Source organism: Aulonocara sp. 'chitande type north' Nkhata Bay, linkage group LG1 (genome assembly GCF_057382095.1).
Source record: "Aulonocara sp. 'chitande type north' Nkhata Bay isolate Kocher_YH1m ecotype deep benthic linkage group LG1, A_spYH_male_GT1.1, whole genome shotgun sequence".
Lineage (NCBI taxonomy): Eukaryota > Metazoa > Chordata > Actinopteri > Cichliformes > Cichlidae > Aulonocara > Aulonocara sp. 'chitande type north' Nkhata Bay.
The window spans coordinates 2085586-2105282 of NC_141344.1; the positions used below are offsets into that span (position 1 = coordinate 2085586).

General features: G+C 44.2%; 1 protein-coding gene and 1 long non-coding RNA gene across 4 annotated transcripts in view; one reads left to right on the top strand and one right to left on the bottom strand.

Moving 5' to 3' along the window:
• The window catches only part of adamtsl3 (ADAMTS-like 3), a 210193-nt gene that overhangs the window by 146581 nt on the left and 43915 nt on the right, over positions 1-19697 (top strand). For all 3 annotated transcript variants that reach the window (XM_086289669.1, XM_086289753.1, XM_086289837.1), the window contains exons 8-15: positions 2510-2584; positions 8198-8355; positions 10184-10295; positions 10386-10524; positions 11698-11748; positions 14672-14882; positions 15580-15727; positions 16618-16702. In XM_086289669.1, the coding sequence (XP_086145795.1) occupies positions 2510-2584; positions 8198-8355; positions 10184-10295; positions 10386-10524; positions 11698-11748; positions 14672-14882; positions 15580-15727; positions 16618-16702 (979 nt within the window). The remainder of the gene's footprint in view (positions 1-2509; positions 2585-8197; positions 8356-10183; positions 10296-10385; positions 10525-11697; positions 11749-14671; positions 14883-15579; positions 15728-16617; positions 16703-19697) is intronic.
• LOC147338456 (uncharacterized) lies at positions 10989-13277 on the bottom strand. The gene is made up of 3 exons (XR_015128871.1): positions 13127-13277; positions 12311-12423; positions 10989-12220 (listed from the first exon to the last, which is right to left on the bottom strand). It is a non-coding gene; the product is annotated as an uncharacterized LOC147338456 (long non-coding RNA).

The following is a 19697-nucleotide window of genomic DNA, read 5'->3' on the forward strand; positions in this document are numbered from 1 at the left end:
CTCTCTCCATCATCACACCCCGCTCTGAAGTCTGCTGTTGAGCTCGAGTGTCAGCACCTGTGGTCTTTCAACGAATCCCGTCTGGCGCTGCCTTTAAGGATGTTTGAGTATAAAATGTCCTTCTGCTGTTTTACGGTTTAACAGATTTACAAATCCACACTTTCATATCTTACCTCCCCGCTTCTTTTTTTTTGAGTAGATGTAGAAAAGAGTAAAAAATTTTTATTACATGCATAATCATGGTGGCTGAAGAAATACTCTATTATTCTCTATTTGTACTCCCTTCTTACCAGTGATGTCTGGTCCAGTATGTGAATGAATATGTGATCCTGTCTGAGAAAGCTGGATCGGGTCTCGGTGACAATAGGCCAATCAAGGCCAATCTGTGCAATTCAGTTCTATATTGTTCAGTGGTTTCTGCTCCACCTTTCAGCACCTCTGCACCGGTTAAAGAGGATGGAGGAAGCTAACAGGAAAGGGTCAGCAGTGTGGAGGCTTTTCAGACCTCCAACACTTTTTCTTTGTTTTTTTAAGTCTCTCATTTCATGTCACTTTTAACACATGGATGGATGGATGTTGTGACTCTTCAGAGGCAAACACACTTTGAATATGGTTATGATTAGCAAAAACTTTATGGTTTGATTTAAAGAAAAACCTACATGTCAAACATCTTTCAAACTTCTCCCACAAGGTGGTGGTTGGTATGGTTGTATTCTTTTAACCTGGGACATGAGTGAACGCACAAGACTAGGAACAGAGCACGATCTGATAGCCCCGTGTCCCACATCATCATTATAAATGTTGTTCCAGGTTCAACATTGCAAGTGACCAATCACATTGTTGTGATGTCATACTTTTGCGACTTCGGAAAAAAGCGTCGTAAAAAAAAAAACTACTTAACTTGCGAGAAGCCGCCTCTGTCCGCCGATCCAGCAATTTGAATTCTTTGCATTTCAGGATGCTGTTCTTTAATAAACGGTAAGCATTATGGTAAATGGCCTGCATTTGTATAGCGCTTTTCTAGTCCATAGGACCCCAAAGCGCTTTACACTACATTCAGTCATCCACCCATTCACACACACATTCACACACTGGCGATAGCAAGCTACACTGTAGCCACAGCTGCCCTGGGGCGCACTGACAGAGGCGAGGCTGCCGGACACAGGCGCCACCGGGCCCTCTGACCACCACCAGTAGGCAAACACGGGGTTAGTATCTTGCCCAAGGATATTTGGCATGCAGCCTGGGATCGAACCACCGACCTTCTGATTAGTGGCTGACCTGCTCTGCCACCTGAGCTACAGCCAGTGTTGCATATTGTTCTTGCAACACTGGAATTTCATAAATGAATGATTCGCTTGGCTTGCAAAAGTATGACGTCACAACAATGTGATTGGTCACTTGCAATGTTGAACCTGGAACAACATTTATTAAGATGATGTGGGAACAACATCGACACGAGGATATCAGATCAACCAAGGAACAGGACCCGGCCTGGTGGTTGTGAACTGAGGCAGTCTGCACTGATGACCACAACTCGTCTACAAAGCATCTCCTCCAGTAGTGGACGTAACAGAACTGATTGTATTCTGCCTATATGCCTGCGTAAAAGCAATGTCCCTGAGGGCTCGTGTCATTTTGCAGTTAAATCACCGTCCTGCAGCAACTTTGTGGAGGAGTTTGTGTTTCTGGAACAGATTAACTGAGATCTGTCACAGAAAAAGAAACATTGCTGTATTATTACAGGATTGCATACGATAGCCAACTTGATCCCATTCAGTCGGCGACTAATAGCAGGCTGACTTTCTCTTATTGCTGTTTTGTCGCCGTCTTGATGCAAAGACATTTTAAAGATCACAACTCACCACTGGGCACAGGTCACAGACCTGGTCCGCTTCTTCAAAGCAACCATTTCAAAGACAACACAGTTGCAGTAACTTTGGTGTTGCTGCGTTTTCCAACCAGTTTTCCTTGGTGTGGCTGCAGAATTGTGTTGGTGATCCTTCAACTTGATTTTCAGGATCTGGAAGAATTCACAGGGAGGCACATCTGGCGAATGGTCCAAGACTGAGCGACGATGCTCTGTGCCAGCACACGGTGGTCCAGCAGTTCGTGTCGTTCCTCTGAATGGTCGTTCCACTTCCCCAAACATTTCCAACATGAATGCATGAAGCTCCTCACCTGATGCTCTGCCTCCAGGATTCTCTAAAGTTTTGATCAGATATTGTCAGTGTTGAGCGAGTCCTGTCGGACTGTAGCAGCCTCGTTCCTGAAAAAAGATGCTGAAGGGGATCCAGTCTGATGCTCATCAAGTGTCAGTATGTGAGAAGTTTTCAAGCGAGGCTGGACTACTTTTACGGTAAAAAACATAAAACCCAAAACATGAGAAGGCAGACAAAGACAAAACGTTTCCTCTGCAGGTGTTTGGATGTGTCCGCCTCTCTGCTCAGTGACGGTTGTTGTGTTGTCAGTTTAACCGAAACCTTTCTGATCTTTTTTCCACCTGCAGCTCTGAAGACGGTGCTGGAGGTCCCGATGGGAAGTCGCTTTCTCAGACTCAACGCCAAAGGCCCCGATATGATCGGTGAGTCTACTTTGTTCCAAAAGCTGAACAAAGCAAAGCTGATGCTCAGTTTGACAGTGTGTCCTATGAAACTCGTGTTTTTCACACCAGGTTTTTACGCACATTCGCGCTTTGATCTCTTAAGAACTTAACATAATAATGTTACAGACGATTTCAAGTGAATTCAGTTTCTCTGTAAGGAACACATTTATGGTGAGAGGATTATTTGTCTCGTGCTGGTCTGTGGACTGAATATGAAGAAGGATCAGTCAATCAAATCTGTGTTTATTGCTACATGCAGGCATGACTTTATGATCGCCGTGTAATCGTCTCACAACAGGGTGTTTATTAAAATGTGCTCTGAATACCAAGTTGCTGGTTTACATGTGATGATTTATGAGAACATGATTGGGTTCAGTTTGCATTTTTAAACACTGTTTTAATATAATGACCTCTCTCACCGCGGCAGAAGCTCAGCTGAAGGACAATCGACCACACAAACGTGAGCGAGAGTAGCTCACCGTTTATTCTGAAGATTCTCGACTTGGCTCCTGGTTAAAAGAATCCTCAGACCAGCTCTTCATCAGGTTTTTTACCAACACCAGAGACTCGTTAACACATATTTCTGTCAGCTTGGCTCAAATAAAAAGATGTCGTCGTGCTCAAAACTGTTTGCTTTTGCACTTGTTCTGCACGTTCGTGTCTCTTTGCGAGAAACAACAGTAGCTGCCTCTGATTAAATTTTCCCTGATGTTGGTTTCCGTCACTTTTATATCTCGTGGAAATCTTTCCCTGTGCTCATCGCCGACATTTTCAGATTTGTTGGAAAGAAGTTGCTATGAGAACGTAAAGCGGGCATCTTCAGTGATGTTGTGGGACTATTTCCTGCTTTCAGCATGTTATTCACAAGCTCGGCAAAATTCTCTGTGGCTGCCAAGAAAATTCTGGAAAACCTGTACGAATGCTTCCCATCGCTGCTGGTTTCCTTTGGACTCATCTTTAAGCAGCAGTTCACTGTAAAAACTAACAGCCTTAGTTATGGCTTCACTTTTCTGGAGACCAAATTATTTTTTAAATGCTGAAACGCATCACTGTTTCATCCTCGCTGTCTAATGTTTGGAAGGTCGTAACAGAAAAACAGGACGTGTTCGATGAAAATGGCTTTCAGATCTGGAGTTAGCAGGTGAAATCTATCAAAGTGCAGGCGAAGGAGTCCCAGTAGCACAATGCTTGTTGACCAGTGTAATGGGACGCTGCTACAACTTGTAGGCCTGAGTATGGAAAGTCCTGTGTAGCACCTAAGGACCATCAACACAGGACCATACGGAGACCTTTAAATAGAGGGAACCATCTAATGTGGTTTGTAGTGATGCATTTCCTCAAAAAGAAGCTGAACCAGGGACAAATATGCTTCAGTTTACAAACCTGACTTACAAGACAAACGAGACATCGAGCACAAAGACTTAACATCCAGTTCTTACGTTGGTGGTCGTCATCGTATGGCCAAGAGTTTGAACCCAATCAGAGCCCTGATGAACTCCAAGTACAACCAAACGTGCGTGAACTGGTTTTATGGCAGTGTAAATATGAAATGAACCAGAACTACATTTAATCTCTGGGTATTTATGTGAAGCAACAAGGGTAAACTGGGGATCTGCCCTTCCCAGTCACCACCACTGTTCCCAACACACATGCACAAAGCTGCTAATATAACACATCTGCAACAATAATAATGACAACTAGTACAACATGAGAGTCCCAGTAACCAACACGAAACACAACACTGAAACTGTAGCACAGCACTTTTTACAAATGTTGTGTTGAGACAAATGAGCCACTCCATCTAAAATCAGCTCATTTTTACAACATTTCCTCCACCGTCTCAGATTTGCTAGTTTTTAGTTTTAAACTTTTATGCTTTTGAAGTTTGCGTAACAAAAATGATTGCTGTGAAATTTTAGAAAAATGGTTCAGTGACCGAATTTGAGAAAACGAAAATATCTGAAAAAAAATGAAAGATAAAAGCTGGACACTTTTACTCGTCTTTCATATCATCTAAACAAATCTGTCATTTTGACAGCTTTTAGCCAGCATCCATCCATTCTTCTCATCCTTGTCACAGTGTTGTGTTTGTGGGGGTGGTGAAGCCGATCCCAGCTGTCTTAGGCCTAAAGTTTTATGTAAATCAGAGTCGGTCCAGCAGGAGCTGATTTGAGATTCCTCACATGCCACGTTGTGTTGTGTTGATGTGTTGGTTTCCACAGTGTCACCTGATAAATAGTGGTGATAGTTTGGACAGTAAATCATGCTTTCAGCTCCAAGTCCAGACCTGGGCTCACCTTGTTATAAAACAAACCAGAGATGTGAAGAAAAAACTTCCCTGCACAGCCGAAACCCTGCGATTCCCATCCTGCTGACTGCTTCGTTGCATCATTTGGGTTTTCTGCTCTATTTTATTGTCGATTGAAAAAAGTGAAGGGTCTGAGGGCGAATGCAGATACGTCAGCACAAACCTGATCCTAAAACAGCTCCAAGATGTTCTGGCTGAGTCAGAGGCTCCTGATTCGAGGAGTAACCCAGAATTTCTTTGGCAGGTTGCTCATCTGTTACCAAGAGCTCATTTTAGAGGAGAGACAGAGCACAATAGCAGAAAACAGGTCCAACACACTCATTTACAGTTCAGAGAGTTACTCCTCTGTAACTAAGCATAATATCAAACACGTAATCAGAATTTAACACCAGGTAACTTTAAAAAGATGAACAACTTCTTTTCATAATGGGCCAAAGACTCCACGATTTCCTCTCCCGAATTTTTCATTTTTTCATGTAACATAATTAAGATCTTTTTTTAAAAACATGGAATATCTTGGAAAAGTCAGACTTAACCTCCACCAGATCACCAGCAATCTATCCGGGGTCCAGGTCAGAGGCAGGGTTTGGGTAAATGTTAAGTTTTAGCCGGTTGGAACAGGAAAGCCCAAAGATGTCCGACCCTGCTGAATGTTAAGAGGTTAAATATAATCACAACATGAAAAATGGTGATGCTTTGTCTTAGACTGACAGATTAATTGGATTTGCACCAACCTTTTGTGAGAACAAAGTCTTACAGAAAAGCACAAACGATCTGCTCTTTGTTGAATTCAGACTTCACGGAGTTCAAACTGTTTCATTCTGACAGCACAGGCCAGATTGATCCACGGCCCCAAAGCCAGAGGCGAAGGTCGTGGTTTTCCAGCAAAGGAAGAAGCTATGAAACTCATCAGCGTCCTGGCAGCGGATGGAGAGTTGCTTTCTAAGCTTACTGGAAGCTATTGGGAGTACATAAAAACTAGAGTGTACTTCCAAACACAAACACACTCTCTGAAAACACTCAGGAAAAGATTACTGGCCCATATATCTGCCAGTAGATTTTAGTATTTTGTTCCAAGAGGCAAGCGCTGAGGCAACAAGCACCAGCAGGCGAATAGAGGTGGACTGTGTAATTTAGCCTGAGCAGCCGGAAAGTGAGGCACCTTCCCACCGCTCACTGTACAATTTCAGGTAGAGTGAAGTTGCTCTAGGCTTTTATACCTGCACATTGGCTTTTAAGGCGCTGAATCATCCTGAGTGATGATGCACAATCAGCTACAGGAGTGCACCGACAGAGGCATCCAGTCCTTTTACAGAGAAGCTGTGCAGCTACACTCAGTGTGCCAGGTTCAGGTACAGCTGTGCTCATTAACTCATTGACCTTAATGAATTAATGAATATGTATCTGGTTGGGCCCACATGTTGGCTTTAGGATTACACGTTTTCTTTTGTTGCACAGTTTCTGTCCCAGATAACAAAAGGGGCGTGACCAACAGCCGACATATTCATCCAAAAGCCACATGAGGATTTGGGTGGTCTGTGCTTGGTTGCCAGAGTGACAAACCCATAGCAATTCCACAAGCCAGCCAACAATGAACCAAATACAGCAGGAATTTCTTAGTATGGGCAAGCTATGGTGGCACTCCCATCGGTTTAAACGGGTTAATGAGCAGTGGATAGCAACCAAAAGTCACACAAACGGCAAACTAATTCTATTCCAAGGCTGGACTCGTTTGTAGAGTTCAGCAGTCAGAAGGAGCAGAGCTGCTCTTCTTGCCCATCATATGAAGACACTGCTGGAGTCTGAATACGGCTCTCTTTGGAAGTTCTTTGGATGCATCCGCCAGGGATAGACCCGAAGACACACCAGTGGAATTGCTTCTTCTTTCCTGGCTTTCGAGAGTGCAAGGATCCCCAAGGAGGAGCTGGAAGACGCGGCTGTGAGGAGGCTACAGGAAACTCTGAGTAATTAGAGGTGGTTTGCACCTTTTGGAGACAGCCTTGGATCTCTTGTGAGAACTCTGTGCTTTAATGTAACAGGCCTGCGTACTTCATATTACTACTGATTTTTACTCGTTGGAATGGAGTACAGCAACTTTTTAGTCTCTAAGTCACAGATGTCAGACCTGCACCTGCAGACAGAACCAGAGCAGCACCGTTTACAGTAAAACAACAAACTCTGAGAGGAAAACTTTATTTTATCACACTTGACAGAACACAGGACTTAATATTGGATCTTAATATGTCCATGTGTATGGACATGTGCAGGTATATATGTATGTATATGTATACATATGTATATTTAGTGTGTACATGTCTAGAAATAGGAATAGTAGTGGTACAATAGTTATGTCAAGCTATATAGTTTATGTCTTCCATATTTCCAACCATATCCATAATCACATACTGTGTGTGCTACCATTGTATGTAGTGTATTATCTTACTTTTTTCACTGATTGTATTTATTTGTATTTTTGTATTTTCTTCTGATATCTGTACCTGAGCTGAGGTGACGCAAAAATTTCCCCGTTGTGGGATCAATAAAGTCTTATCTTATCTTCTACTGATGCAAAGTTTATGTTTTCTACTGTATCTTTTTGCTTTTGAAAAAGGGGATACCGAAAATGTGGGACTTTAACATCACTCACCATTTTAGAGTACTCTGAACTTAATACTTTTCGTCTATCCTGTCTTCCTTCTCTCACCCCAACCAATCACAGCAGATGGCCCCGCCCCTCCCTGAGCCTGGTTCTGCTGGAGGTTTCTTCCTGTTATAAGGGAGTTTTTCCTTCCCACTGTCGCCAAAGTGCTGCTCATAGGGGCTCATATGATTGTTGGGTTTTTCTCTGTATGTATTATTGTACTACTGTGAAATATAAAGCGCCTTGAGGCGACTGTTGTTTTGATTAAGCGCTATATAAATAAAATTGAATTGAGTACCTTTGTGAAATCAGCAGTGCAGTACAGTAAGAAGACCCCACAGCTGTTACAGATTTGGTTGTTGTGTCTTTGTTACCTGGTTTGCCATAATGTCTCTGATTGTAACGCTTCCCAAAAACTCGTCTTCTCTGCGTTGTAAGCTAACGAGGTGAGTCACACAGATCTCTAGTTTTTATCTCCAGTATTAGGTAAGAACTTGTTTCCTCTCGGTGGAAGTAAACAACAAATTTCACACCCAGTCTTGTCGGGTTGCGCGTCACATTTCAGACATTTGCATTTTTCAAGCATGAATTTAATCCTGCGTGTGCTTTAATAACACTCCCTCCTGCTCTGTCTCTCTGCCAGTTATTGAAGCCGTGTCTCTTCAGGGGAGGAAGGAGGAGACCGATCTGCAGTCGACGGGCTCCTACGTGATAGGAAACACCTCCTTGGACTTTCAGAGGGGGAACGACCGGCAGACACTCAGGACGCACGGCCCACTCGGCGCTGATTACATCATCAAGGTGAAGCTATCTTCATAGCGAAACAGCCTGAGGACTTTGAGCTTCTGTTGACATATTTTATCACAGATACAAGAGCGCAAACATAAATAAAACAGGCTGCTGCGAATATTTGGCTTTTGAGGCATTGTTTTAATGAGACTGAGAGCTTGTTGCCTGCGGCACTATTAGAATTTCTGTCAATGAGGCCTAAGTGGAAATGCATTTTCCACTTTGTACTACCAGCATCACAGCCCTCCTTTTTTTCCACTCGTAGAAAAGACGAGCTCTTAGTGGGCCGTCGACAGTCGGCTGTCTGCACCAGATAAAAGCATTTTGGAGTTATCCAAAATCATTATTCGCTTCTTCTCTAAACATCCGTGGAAAGTGTGGGTCTGAAGAAGTTAAAGCTCCAGCAACGCTTGGAGACTACAGAACAACTCGATCGATGCGTTTCACTGACGCGAATCAATGTGCGCTCCTGCTCATCCGTCGGCCCGTCGCATAAAAACTGTATGGTCCAAAGTTTGGACTAATGAAAAAGTAAAAACATAAAAACTTTGCAAAAGACAGCTACTGACAATTTCTGAACTGTACATAGTTGAATTTCACAATAATGTAAAAGAAATCATATTGAAAACCTTTTAATATGAAATATTTAGTCACACAAATTAAGAAAATACTGTTTTCAAATGAAAAGTTGTACCACAAGTATTAGTAGGTCGTCTTATTCAATAGAAGTATTAATTTCACTCGCTGAACATGTTTAAACTTTGCACCATAAAGTTTTTAGACATCGGAGACGTGACGTGATTTGTAGCCCAAATCTCCAAGTCAGAGTTTCCAAATGCAGATTAATTAAAAAAGCTAAACCATCATCAATCAACATGATGGTTTCTAGAAAATCCATCCAACCAAAGGCTGCTCTAACCTGCCTGAGTGACACAGACAGCAGAGAAACTCCACTCTTATCCTTTAACACGGAGCCGCTGTCATTACTGTTCAGGAAATAAACGACAGTTTAATGGAGCAGACGCAGTTTCTGCATCGTATCCCGTCAGAGAAACAAAAGTGGCCTCTCTGCCATGTGGATGATTTGTCCGGTTCGTTTTGGGATCAGAGCGCTGACTACCGTCCGTCTGCTGCTGATCCTCGCCCACCTGGACCCGATTACTCAGGTGCGTAGAAGTATTTCGGTCAGACTCATGTTCTGGAAACGAACGTCTGCCCGCCGATGTGGGCACAAGCTGCAGATTATGGTTATTTCATGCAGGCTGGAGGGCAGAATTTTGCAGATTAAAGTGTTGCATTGTTTTATTAATTCGGCTCAGTCAGAAACTTATTCAGTCTTGTCTTCCGCTCTTTTGTTTCCTCGTCTTTGTGCCCACTGGTGCCCAGCCGCAGTGGGTTTGCTATCAGTTACGCTCTGTAATTGCAATTACTTTGGTGACAAATATGACACATTACCATCTGTCTGAAAGCTCGGTGTGCAGTCGATGCTTTCAGTGCACAAAGCTAAATCTTATCCAGAGCTGCAGAGTGTGTGATGAATGACTCAAACGCCTTTTATATTAAAAAAGGAGGGCTGCTGGAAAGTGCTCGTCTTATCAAAGCAACAGTTTGAACGCTGTAAGGATCAAGTCCTTCACTTTATGATGGGAATTTCAAAAGCCTTAAATCTTTCTGTATTTTTGCAGGTTCATCTTTTTAGGACTAAATGCTTGAAAACGGCTGAATTACTGCGTAGATTTGGTTTGAGAAACTCAGCGGAGGCTCCTCTAACATGCAGAGCTTGACTTTGTCCTTCTTCCCTCTGCCCGCTGTGTCCACCCTCTTCTGTTGTGCTGTGCAGATAAAGTACGGAGGCTCCAAGGACACCGTTGTCCAGTTTCTGTTCTACAAACCAATTCGATACCAGTGGAGAGAGACTGACTTCTTCCCCTGCTCGGTCACGTGCGGAGGAGGTGAGCTGACTGTCGCCGTGATTAAAAATGCTTTTAGATTCACTTTTAGAGTGTGAGAGCGGTAACGGCGTGGTCGCTTCCCTCCCTCAGGCTACCAGCTGAACTCTGCCGAGTGCACAGACATCCGGTCCAACCAGACGCTGCCCGAGCACCACTGTAACAGCTACCCTGAAAACACCAAACCCACTCCAAAGCTCAAAGAGTGCAACATGGACCCCTGCCCAGAGAGGTGCGGACAGCTGGTGGCTGTGCAGCGTCGCCGCTTCGGCATCGACACTGTTTTACCTGTTTATAGTCATCGTCTCCTTCCTCCGCTGCAGCGTGTTAACTGTAGCCGACAGATTAGCGTCAACGTTTTTAAATCTGGCACGCTGACACCACAGCACGCGAGCCCCGCTGTTGAAACTGGGAGCTATTGGCCTTCAAATACCAGCGTCCCCCATAGTGGTTTCATTGACATCAATGAGGAATATTTTCATATTTTGAAAAAAAAGAAGAACGATCCAGTTGAGTGCATGCACACGTCTTCATTCAGATGATCTAACAGATGCACGAGTCTGTGCATCTGTTAGGGTCGGCTCGCTGCCTAAAATGGAAATAAAGACACAATGCGATGGTTCACAAATCACATAAAGACATATTTTATTCACAACAGAACACAGAAAACATATCAAATATTTAAACTGACAGATTTTAATATTTCATATCAAATATGAGCTCATTTTGAATTTGATGGCAGTGACGTGTCTCAGCCTGCCGTCCACACGTGCAGGTTAAAGCTCCGTCATGCAGGGAAGAAGCCAGATGTGGCCGGAAACAGCTCCTTTAAAATGGACTGAAGCAAAGTGGAAACTGATCGGAGGTCAGATCTATCTAGATTTTCAGGGAGGGCCTTCATGTTTGAGCAGGACGATGTTAAATCAGCAGCACGGCTTCATAGGAGAGGAGTCCAGCTGCTGAACCGGCCCGCCTGCAGCCCAGATCTTTGACCAGCTGAGAACATCTGGAGCATCATGAAAGCAACAACAGCACGAAGCAGAGCAGCTAGAGTCCTCCATCAGACCAGAACGGGACATCGTCCCCCTGCAGCTGCTCTCCTCAGCTCACAGACCGTCACAGGAGCTGTCCAGCTTCGAGAGACGTGTTGCTGCCTTCAAATTCAAAATGAGCTCATGTCTTTCTTATAATGGTTCGTTTTGTCTTTGGGGGTTTATTGGGGTCGCACAAAGCAGATTGTGAACACGAGTGTAACCTGAGCTGTGTCAGAACCTTTATTATTAAAGGAGCTTTAATGATGGATTAAACAAATATGACAGAATGTGTTTGATAGTGATTTTAACAGTGTTTATATATGTTAGATATGCTGCTGTGTGGTTATCACTATCACATTTGTCTCCTGCAGTGATGGATTCAAAGCAGTGATGCCTCATGACCGCTTCCAGCCTCTGCCTCGGTGAGTACCTCTAACTCTTGAGATAAAATCAAAGTGTTAAACGAACCTCGATGCACTCGAAAGTAAAAATAAATTACATTAGAGCCCCACACAAGACGCTCAAACCACTGCGATCAGATTTTCAGTCATAACTTTTGTTAAAAATACTTTGTTAGTTTTTGCTAAGATGATTTTTTTCTGAGAGTATACAGTTATTTAAAAAAAAAAATCCTCCTTCCACAAAAGTCTGACTTTTCATCTTCAATCGTGGGAAAAATGAAAGAGTTCCTCCGTGGTGTTCCACAGCGTTACCCTTCAATCAACAAAAGCCTCTCTCGTCTTCACTCTTTTCTGTTCTTTAGGGAGAGAGAGCTCCACCGTTTGTGTTTGAAGTTTGGATGTAGTTCCTCCCAAATATAAGTTCATGCATGTGGAGTTCCAGCTCGTCTCGCTCAGCGACTGCTGCGCTGGTCTCACTGGTGACTGTTACGCTCTAACAGAGGAGAGAATTATGCTTATTATTTTTGACGTGATGGTGTCATATTTAGAGCCTCAAAATTAAAAGTGGCAAAGCCTACAGTACCTCTAACGTCCAGCAGAGGCAGCAGTGAGTCAGTCCCCATAGACTCCCATGTTAAAACTTCACAGCAGAAACAAACTGTTTGGTCTCTGTGGGTCATTTCTCCTTCATAACACCTGTACAGGGGGAGGATGGTTTTATAACTCACCTGTTTAAAGCTTATTAAGGCTTAAAGTTTGCATTATTATTAGGAGTGCAACAATACTCGTATTGATATTGAACCGTTGGATACAGTGCTTTCGGTTCGGTACGCATATGTATCGAACAATACAACATTTATTTGATCAACTTTCCTTCTGACGATGCTGTCTGTGTTGAGCGCTCAGTGGATCTGCGCTCGACAGTGCAGCCTAGGCGGAGTAGTTGAACGCAGATTCACTGAGCACAGGGCAAGCTAGCAAGCTAGCTAAGCTCGTTGCAACATGGCAAATTGAACCTCCCCCACCCTCATTCAGATCTGGCGTTTGGACCTATTTTGGTTTTCATGTGACGTATGACCCTGAAGGTAAGCGAGTCATGGACAAAAGTAAAACAGTATGTTGGATGTGCCATGCAATGCTCAATTACATGGGTGGGAGCTAGTGTGTTAGCGCAGTTAGCTCGTTAACGTGTTGGCCGTCCAGCCCCACGCACGGGGCGATCCGCGGTAGCTCGTTAACGGAGATTTGCCGTGTTGTGGCGTTAACGTCATTTCAGATTAACGCTGACAGCACTAGTGGGAACACAACGAATATGACTGCACATTTACTCCGACAGCATCCTAGTGCAAAGACAAGTGGAAGCAGACAAAAACAACAAGCAGCATGCTACAAACTTTACCCGAGTGATTTAGACAGCCGTTAGCACAGGATTCTCCTTATGGGGACCTGATATGTTTAATATGCTGCTGAGAATATAGCCCAGAAGAAGCGTATAGTAGAGCTTTTATTTTGAAAGAGCCATTTCTCTGTAATAAACTCTCTTTTCCAAAGATGAGCGATTCCTCGATCAGATTTATTATTTTATCCCTTTGTTGTTTCAGCAACATTAAATTTAAAAACTGTACTTTTGAGTGAAAATATATATTTATAATTTTAATAAATGACAAATTAAAAAGGCATGAACATTTTTTTGTATCGAAAAAATATCGAACCTGAATTTTGTGTATCGTTGCACCCCTAATTATTAGGGGCGTGGCCTCTGCTAGCTGTCTGTTAGCTTCACCTTCACCTTTTATAAATGTAGATATTCTGAAGAGCTTCATTTAAAATGTGTGTATTTTCCAGAAGCACACACTTAAAGCTGCAAACTTTGTGCACTGTAGATGAAAGCATCTCTATGAGTGTAGCCTCAGTTTCCCACTGACTTATACACCGTGCAGCAGATATAAACCCCCAGTCCTGAACTGTGTGCACCCATCAGCCACTCTAACCTTTGACCTACCTTTGAACTCTGTGCAGTGTGCGAATCTCCAGCATTTTGTTGGACTGCATTAGAAGCATTAGACATCGTTGTCATTGTCAGCAGGGTTGCATAATGAGCGTGGCTGCAGACAGCCTGGTTTGAAAAAGGAGCTGGAGAAAGACAGTTATGCAGTGCAGTGATGCTTCCAGCTCTAAAAGCCGTCGGATGTGGAACGCGCATTGATTGCAGTCTATCGAGGCTGATGCACCACTTGCAATGAGACAGACTGTTAATCACCGCACTTATCTAATTACAACATAATGAGACAGAGTCCTGCAGTCTTAATTGTTCTGAAATGGCCTCGTTAATGTCCCTGACCTCCTTTCTGTGTGACAGAGTGTAACGGGGTGCTTGTACTCACTGAGTGCTGAATCTATAGCTTACATAAGTGTAAAGTGGAATCGACATTAGCTGTGGAAGAGTGTCAGAGTTGCTTCGTATTTCAGGTGACACGTTCCTGCCTCTCCGTCTCCCCCCACCCTCGTGTTCCCACCTGGATGTGTCGGATCTGGGCCTGCACTGATCCACACGAGGCTTCCAGGGGAAAGGAACGGGATTCAGACATGTTCCACGTTGGTGCATAAATGTTATTACATCATTACTTATTAAGATTATTCTCACAGCTTTTATGAAATAAGGTGACCTTTCGATCAGACATGAAAGCAGCGAGGACAGGGGGAAGGAGAGGATCTAAAAATATGAGAGTTTTTGTTCTCTGGTTTGAAGTCGAGTGATTTTAAAGCACTGTAATAACCTCCGTGCGCTGCCTGTCACAGGTGCTGCTGACCTCGCTGCCGAATCACGTCCTCCACACTTCCAGGTGTTTCTTTCTATGCAGGAAGGTTCTGCCCCCTCCTCACCTCCACCTTACTCAGTATCTGGGTACATAAAACTCATTTAGCCTCTTCTGTGTGTGCACAGCTGGGAGCAGGGCCCCTGGACCCAGTGCTCAGTGTCCTGTGGTGAAAATGGGGGCTGGCAGGATCGCAGTGTGCTGTGTGTGGAGGAGGACGCCCACGGGCAGTTCTCCCAGGTGGATGAGTGGAAGTGCACGCACTCCCCGCGACCTGTCGCCCGACAGATCTGCAACACCTTCGCCTGCCCCCAGTGGGTGGCCATGGAGTGGTCACAGGTCAGTGGTTTCAGTAGCTGAACATGAAATGATAATGAATCCACTTTAAATGAATAAATTAACACAGGCAGGCTCATAGAAGTCATGTGACCTGTGTCAGACTCACGATCTTCATCCCTGGACATTCATTGACACTTCCTGTTATTAATATTGTTGGCGGTGGTTTTGTTCTGCATGTATGATGTTTAACATGTTAGTCGAAACTTAATATCCGGCACTCGCTGAAGTACTTGGAAATGACAAAATGACAAATATTGAATTATTAAACTGGTTTCAGCTGCAGTAAGACTCACACCAACACATGTAATTGAAGTATAATCAAACCTGCTGTAAGGTTACAAAACAAAATCTTTCACGATTTCCTCACCGGGGAACATTTATGTGATTTACCAAGCAGCATCCACTACGCTGTTTACTACTGCTTTGCATTTATAACAGGGTGTTTTGTAGAAACATCACACGTCTCACTGGATGTGGTGCATGTCTAAAAACAAACCATTGCAGTAGCAGGTCAGACTCTGACTGTGTCTAAGCAGTTAAAGCGTTTCTGGATCAGAGATGTTCAAACGCTCAGTGACCAACGCGTCAGTCAGCGCTCGATTCACTGACAGCAAGAGTTTGATGCAGCCTTAATTACTGAAGATGGTTAATTCATTTGTGAGGTAACGTGTGTGTGTGTGTTACCGTCCCGTCGCAGTGCACGGTGACGTGTGGCCGAGGGCTGCGCTACCGAGTGGTTCTGTGCATCGACCACCGCGGGCAGCACGTCGGAGGCTGCTCACCGTCACTCAAGCCTCACGTGAAGGAGGACTGCCTGGTCCCCGTGGCCTGCCACAAGCCCAGAGGTGGGACACTGATGACTTACAGCAGTGTGTGTGTGTGTACCTGTTTAGACATCTTTGTGGGGACCAAAAATTTGAATGTTAGTATAATGAGTTTGAAGGTATTTCTGAGACTCAAAATGTGGTTTTAGTGTCAGGGTTACAGGTTATGGTTTGGGTTATGCATCCATTTTTGATGGTTTGGGTAAGCGGCCAGGGAAAGCATTATGTCAATGAGATGTCCTCACTAAAATAGCAAAACAAGAATGTGTGTGTGTGTTTTAAAATAAGCTAAAATAAGCTAAGACCACAACTGAGAAGCATTTTAAATTTAAATGTTTATTTTACGAACATTATGAGATGTTTTAATAGTTTTGTTCCATTTGTTTCTGCTGTGTGTGACTCAGGACTCTTTGGCAGTCATGCTGAGCCTATTAGCTGTGTGTGTGTGTGTGTGTGTGTGTGTGTGTGTGTGTGTGTGTGTGTGTGTGTGTGTGTGGTATTATTGCTGTAAATGTGATTTCATTGGAAAACACTCGTTGTACAGTGGACTGTATAAAATGATTAGCACAGGAGGGTCTTTAGCAAATATTTAAATCTGTCTTGTGAACTTTATGAGAGACGGGAGATAAATGTGAGGATGAAATGTGTGTCTTGGTTAAATAACATCCATCTGGAGGCCGGCCTCCCTCCCAGCTGTCAGTAGATGTCCTTTAATGTGAGACTGAGTCTGACGGACTTGTTGCTGTGATAATGGAAAACGTTTTTTTTTAAAGTACCACAGTAGCAAAAATATTTCCAGTGCTGAACTTTTTATTCCTAAGAAACAAAATTCTGAGCTGCGGCCGAGCTCGGAGCAGCTGATGGTGAACGGCTGTGTCAGACGTCTTTCTAACTTTTTGTCTCTCTGTCAGAGTCCCTGCCGGTGGAGGCGAAGCTTCCCTGGTCGAAACAAGCCCACGAGCTGGAGGAGCACTACACCGCTACAGAAAACCCCACGTGAGTGCAGACACACATTCTGACAGTCGCTCAGATGCGTTTGAAGACAGAAGCAAACATCCTGTGAGCTCAGGATGCGACACTGTCAGAGTTATCGTCTGCTCTCCAACACACTTCAGTGCTTTTTAATAAACAGCTTGTCTTCTTTTCATAAATACGAATCATCCCCTCATTAACTCTGCTGTTATCAGCTGCTTTCACAACGCATCTTGACTTTACAACACACACACACACACACACACACACACACACACACACACACACACACACACACCTGATCCATTCAAAGGTGGCTCCATTCATTCAGTCCTTAGTTACTACAGCACATCATAGCAGTGTGTTAGAGAAAGCTCTGCACAGATGTGCTGCATGGTGACAGATGTGTTCTAGTTTATCACTGCACACATTTGTGTGTATTTCAGTTCTATTTATATAACAGCAAATATAACAGTGAGGAATCAGAAGCATTTAAGAATCACGATAACAATCTGGTCAAAAACATTGTTGATCTTTATAGTTCGCTTGATTAGCACTGCTGCACGAGCACAGCAAGAAGGCCCTGAGCTCGATCCCACCACCTGGGCAGAGCCTCTCTGTGTATGCTGGGCTCACACTCTGTGATTTTTGGCTCATTTTGAGCCGATTTTTCAGTCGTGCGACCGTTTTGGGGATCGGCCCAAGTTTCGCCTTCATCGTGTGTCGTGCATCGTGTAGTATACGTGGGATAACGAGAAGCGATTAACACCTCACGACCAGCTCCCGATCATCAATCGTTCGGTCGTAAGAAAATCAAACCTGTTTGAAATCCTGGCGGCCGTCGTGAGGGCGTCACCGCAGCCTCGCACACTGCGCACGCACAAACACAGAAATGAAAGTGAAAAGACGGAGCAGCACGGCGGCGTGTGATCTGGACACAAGCGATGGAGGCACAACTTGTAGGACTTTGGCTCATCCGAGCCTTTTTGATATGGCCTCACAAAATTATCACGACCACAACAACCATGAAAATAGTTGGATTTACATGCTGCTCAACCACAGCTGATCAATGTTTTTCATTAGCAATTTAGCAAAGTTGATGGTGGTGGTGTGTCTGTGTGAGTGAAAGACAGAGAGAGCGAGCGACAGATTTTCTGTTATAAGCTTCATGTTATGGACGCACAGTGTGAGCACTCAGGTCGCATCAGAGCATCGTGACCTACGAACTTCTAACCCCTGCGAGTCAATCGTGCAGTTTGAGCAGAAGCTCAGTTAACAGCATTTGTTAATAATTTTTCCTTGAACTCATCCAAGCCGTCTTAGTTTGGGTGATTCAGGAGGAAGTCGTGTTTGGAGAACTCTTCTCCTCAAATAATCCTCACGCAGGCCTGAGGTTGGTTATAAGTTATTGTTCTCCTGGATTAAGTTGGTGGCTGTGTAACCGGTGTGTTCCTGGTTGTGTCTGACGATGAAAGCTAAAAAGAAAGAAAGACCTCCAACTTGCTCGCTCCAGCTCCTACAACCCAATGCAACCAACTTCCAAGCTAGCAGGAATTATCTGTTCATGCTAGCATTGACTGTGCCTATAACACATATGCAGCACATTTAGAGCAGCTAGCAAAGACAGACACCATGATGACAATAATGGAACTAAAAACACGCGATCGGGAACATCAGGGTGGCTAAATATACAGTATATGTGTTTTTTTACAGGGTTGGAAGAGACGGTTTGGGTACTAGAACACATGTAATTATAACAATATGTAATTTATGACCCGTTACAGCTGCTGGACAGAGAAGACATCAGAAGGTTGTGTAGAGACCTCCTGTCTCCTCCAGGACAGCAGCTGCGTCTCAGTACTCAGCCTCCGACGTCCTGTGACTGAAAACGGGACGTATTAGTTTGTTGATACTCGTCCATAGAGAATCGTGGCTTTCATCATGCTGCATGTGCACATGAAACCAAATCCAGGTCAGTTAACCTCCTGTAGACCCTGGAGCCCTGCACCAAAAACGTCACGCTCACACATGACATGAGGTGGCTGACTTGGTTGGTGGGTTACTGCTAGTCCTACATTAGGTTATGCTAGCTAACCGGTGACAGAACAAAAGCTCAGAGTATGGTGTTGGGTAAAACGAGGATAAACTGTGCTCTTTCACTCGGTCTCTTCAGCAGTAAGTGTTCTTCATCATGTGTTAGCTGTACTGTTCGGGTTTGTGAAGCACTTGAAAAGTGAGGAGTGAGGAGACCACAGCCTGTTTCTCTGAGGTTTATTACCTCAGAAGTGTTCACTCACCCATCCAAATGATCGATTCAGGTGTTCCATCACATCCATGGACGCAGGTGTATGAAATCAAGCTCCTGGGCAAACCTGCAAACGTTTGTGAAGGAGCGGCTCGCTCTCAGGAGCTCAGTGAACTCCAGCGTGGTGCTGATGCCACCTGTGAAACTTCCTTACAAATGCACTTCTGGAAGAATGGTCAACCATTCCCATGAACACACTGCGAAATGTTGTGGAAAGCATTCCCAGAAGAGCCGAGGCTGTTACAGCTGCAAAGTATTTTTAGACTTTTTGTCCTGACAGTGTGAATTTAGCAGAAGAGTTTGTGTCTGTCATTACAGCAGATGGGGAGCGCCTGATCGGGGGTCTCCATACTGTCATGTTGTTGTAGATGAGAGTTCAGCTTTTATACTGAGGAGCACGTTTGTTTCATTAAGTAAAACTTGAACCCAGAACTCTTGAAACACCGTGTAAGAGCTTCACGTCGCTCTGACACAGTCTACGCTTCTTTTTCAGGTAGCACAAACCCTTTGCAGGTATATCATCCTACACACACACACACACACACACACACACACACACACACACACACACACACACACACACACACCAGGGCTGTGTGAATCTGTCCGGGTGTGTTTCCTCTCCCACCGCGGCTGATGATAAGCATGTGATTATCGCCTGCTGCTCAGGGTCTGGTCAGTCTGATAGCCTCCCTGGGATCCATCAGCTTTCTG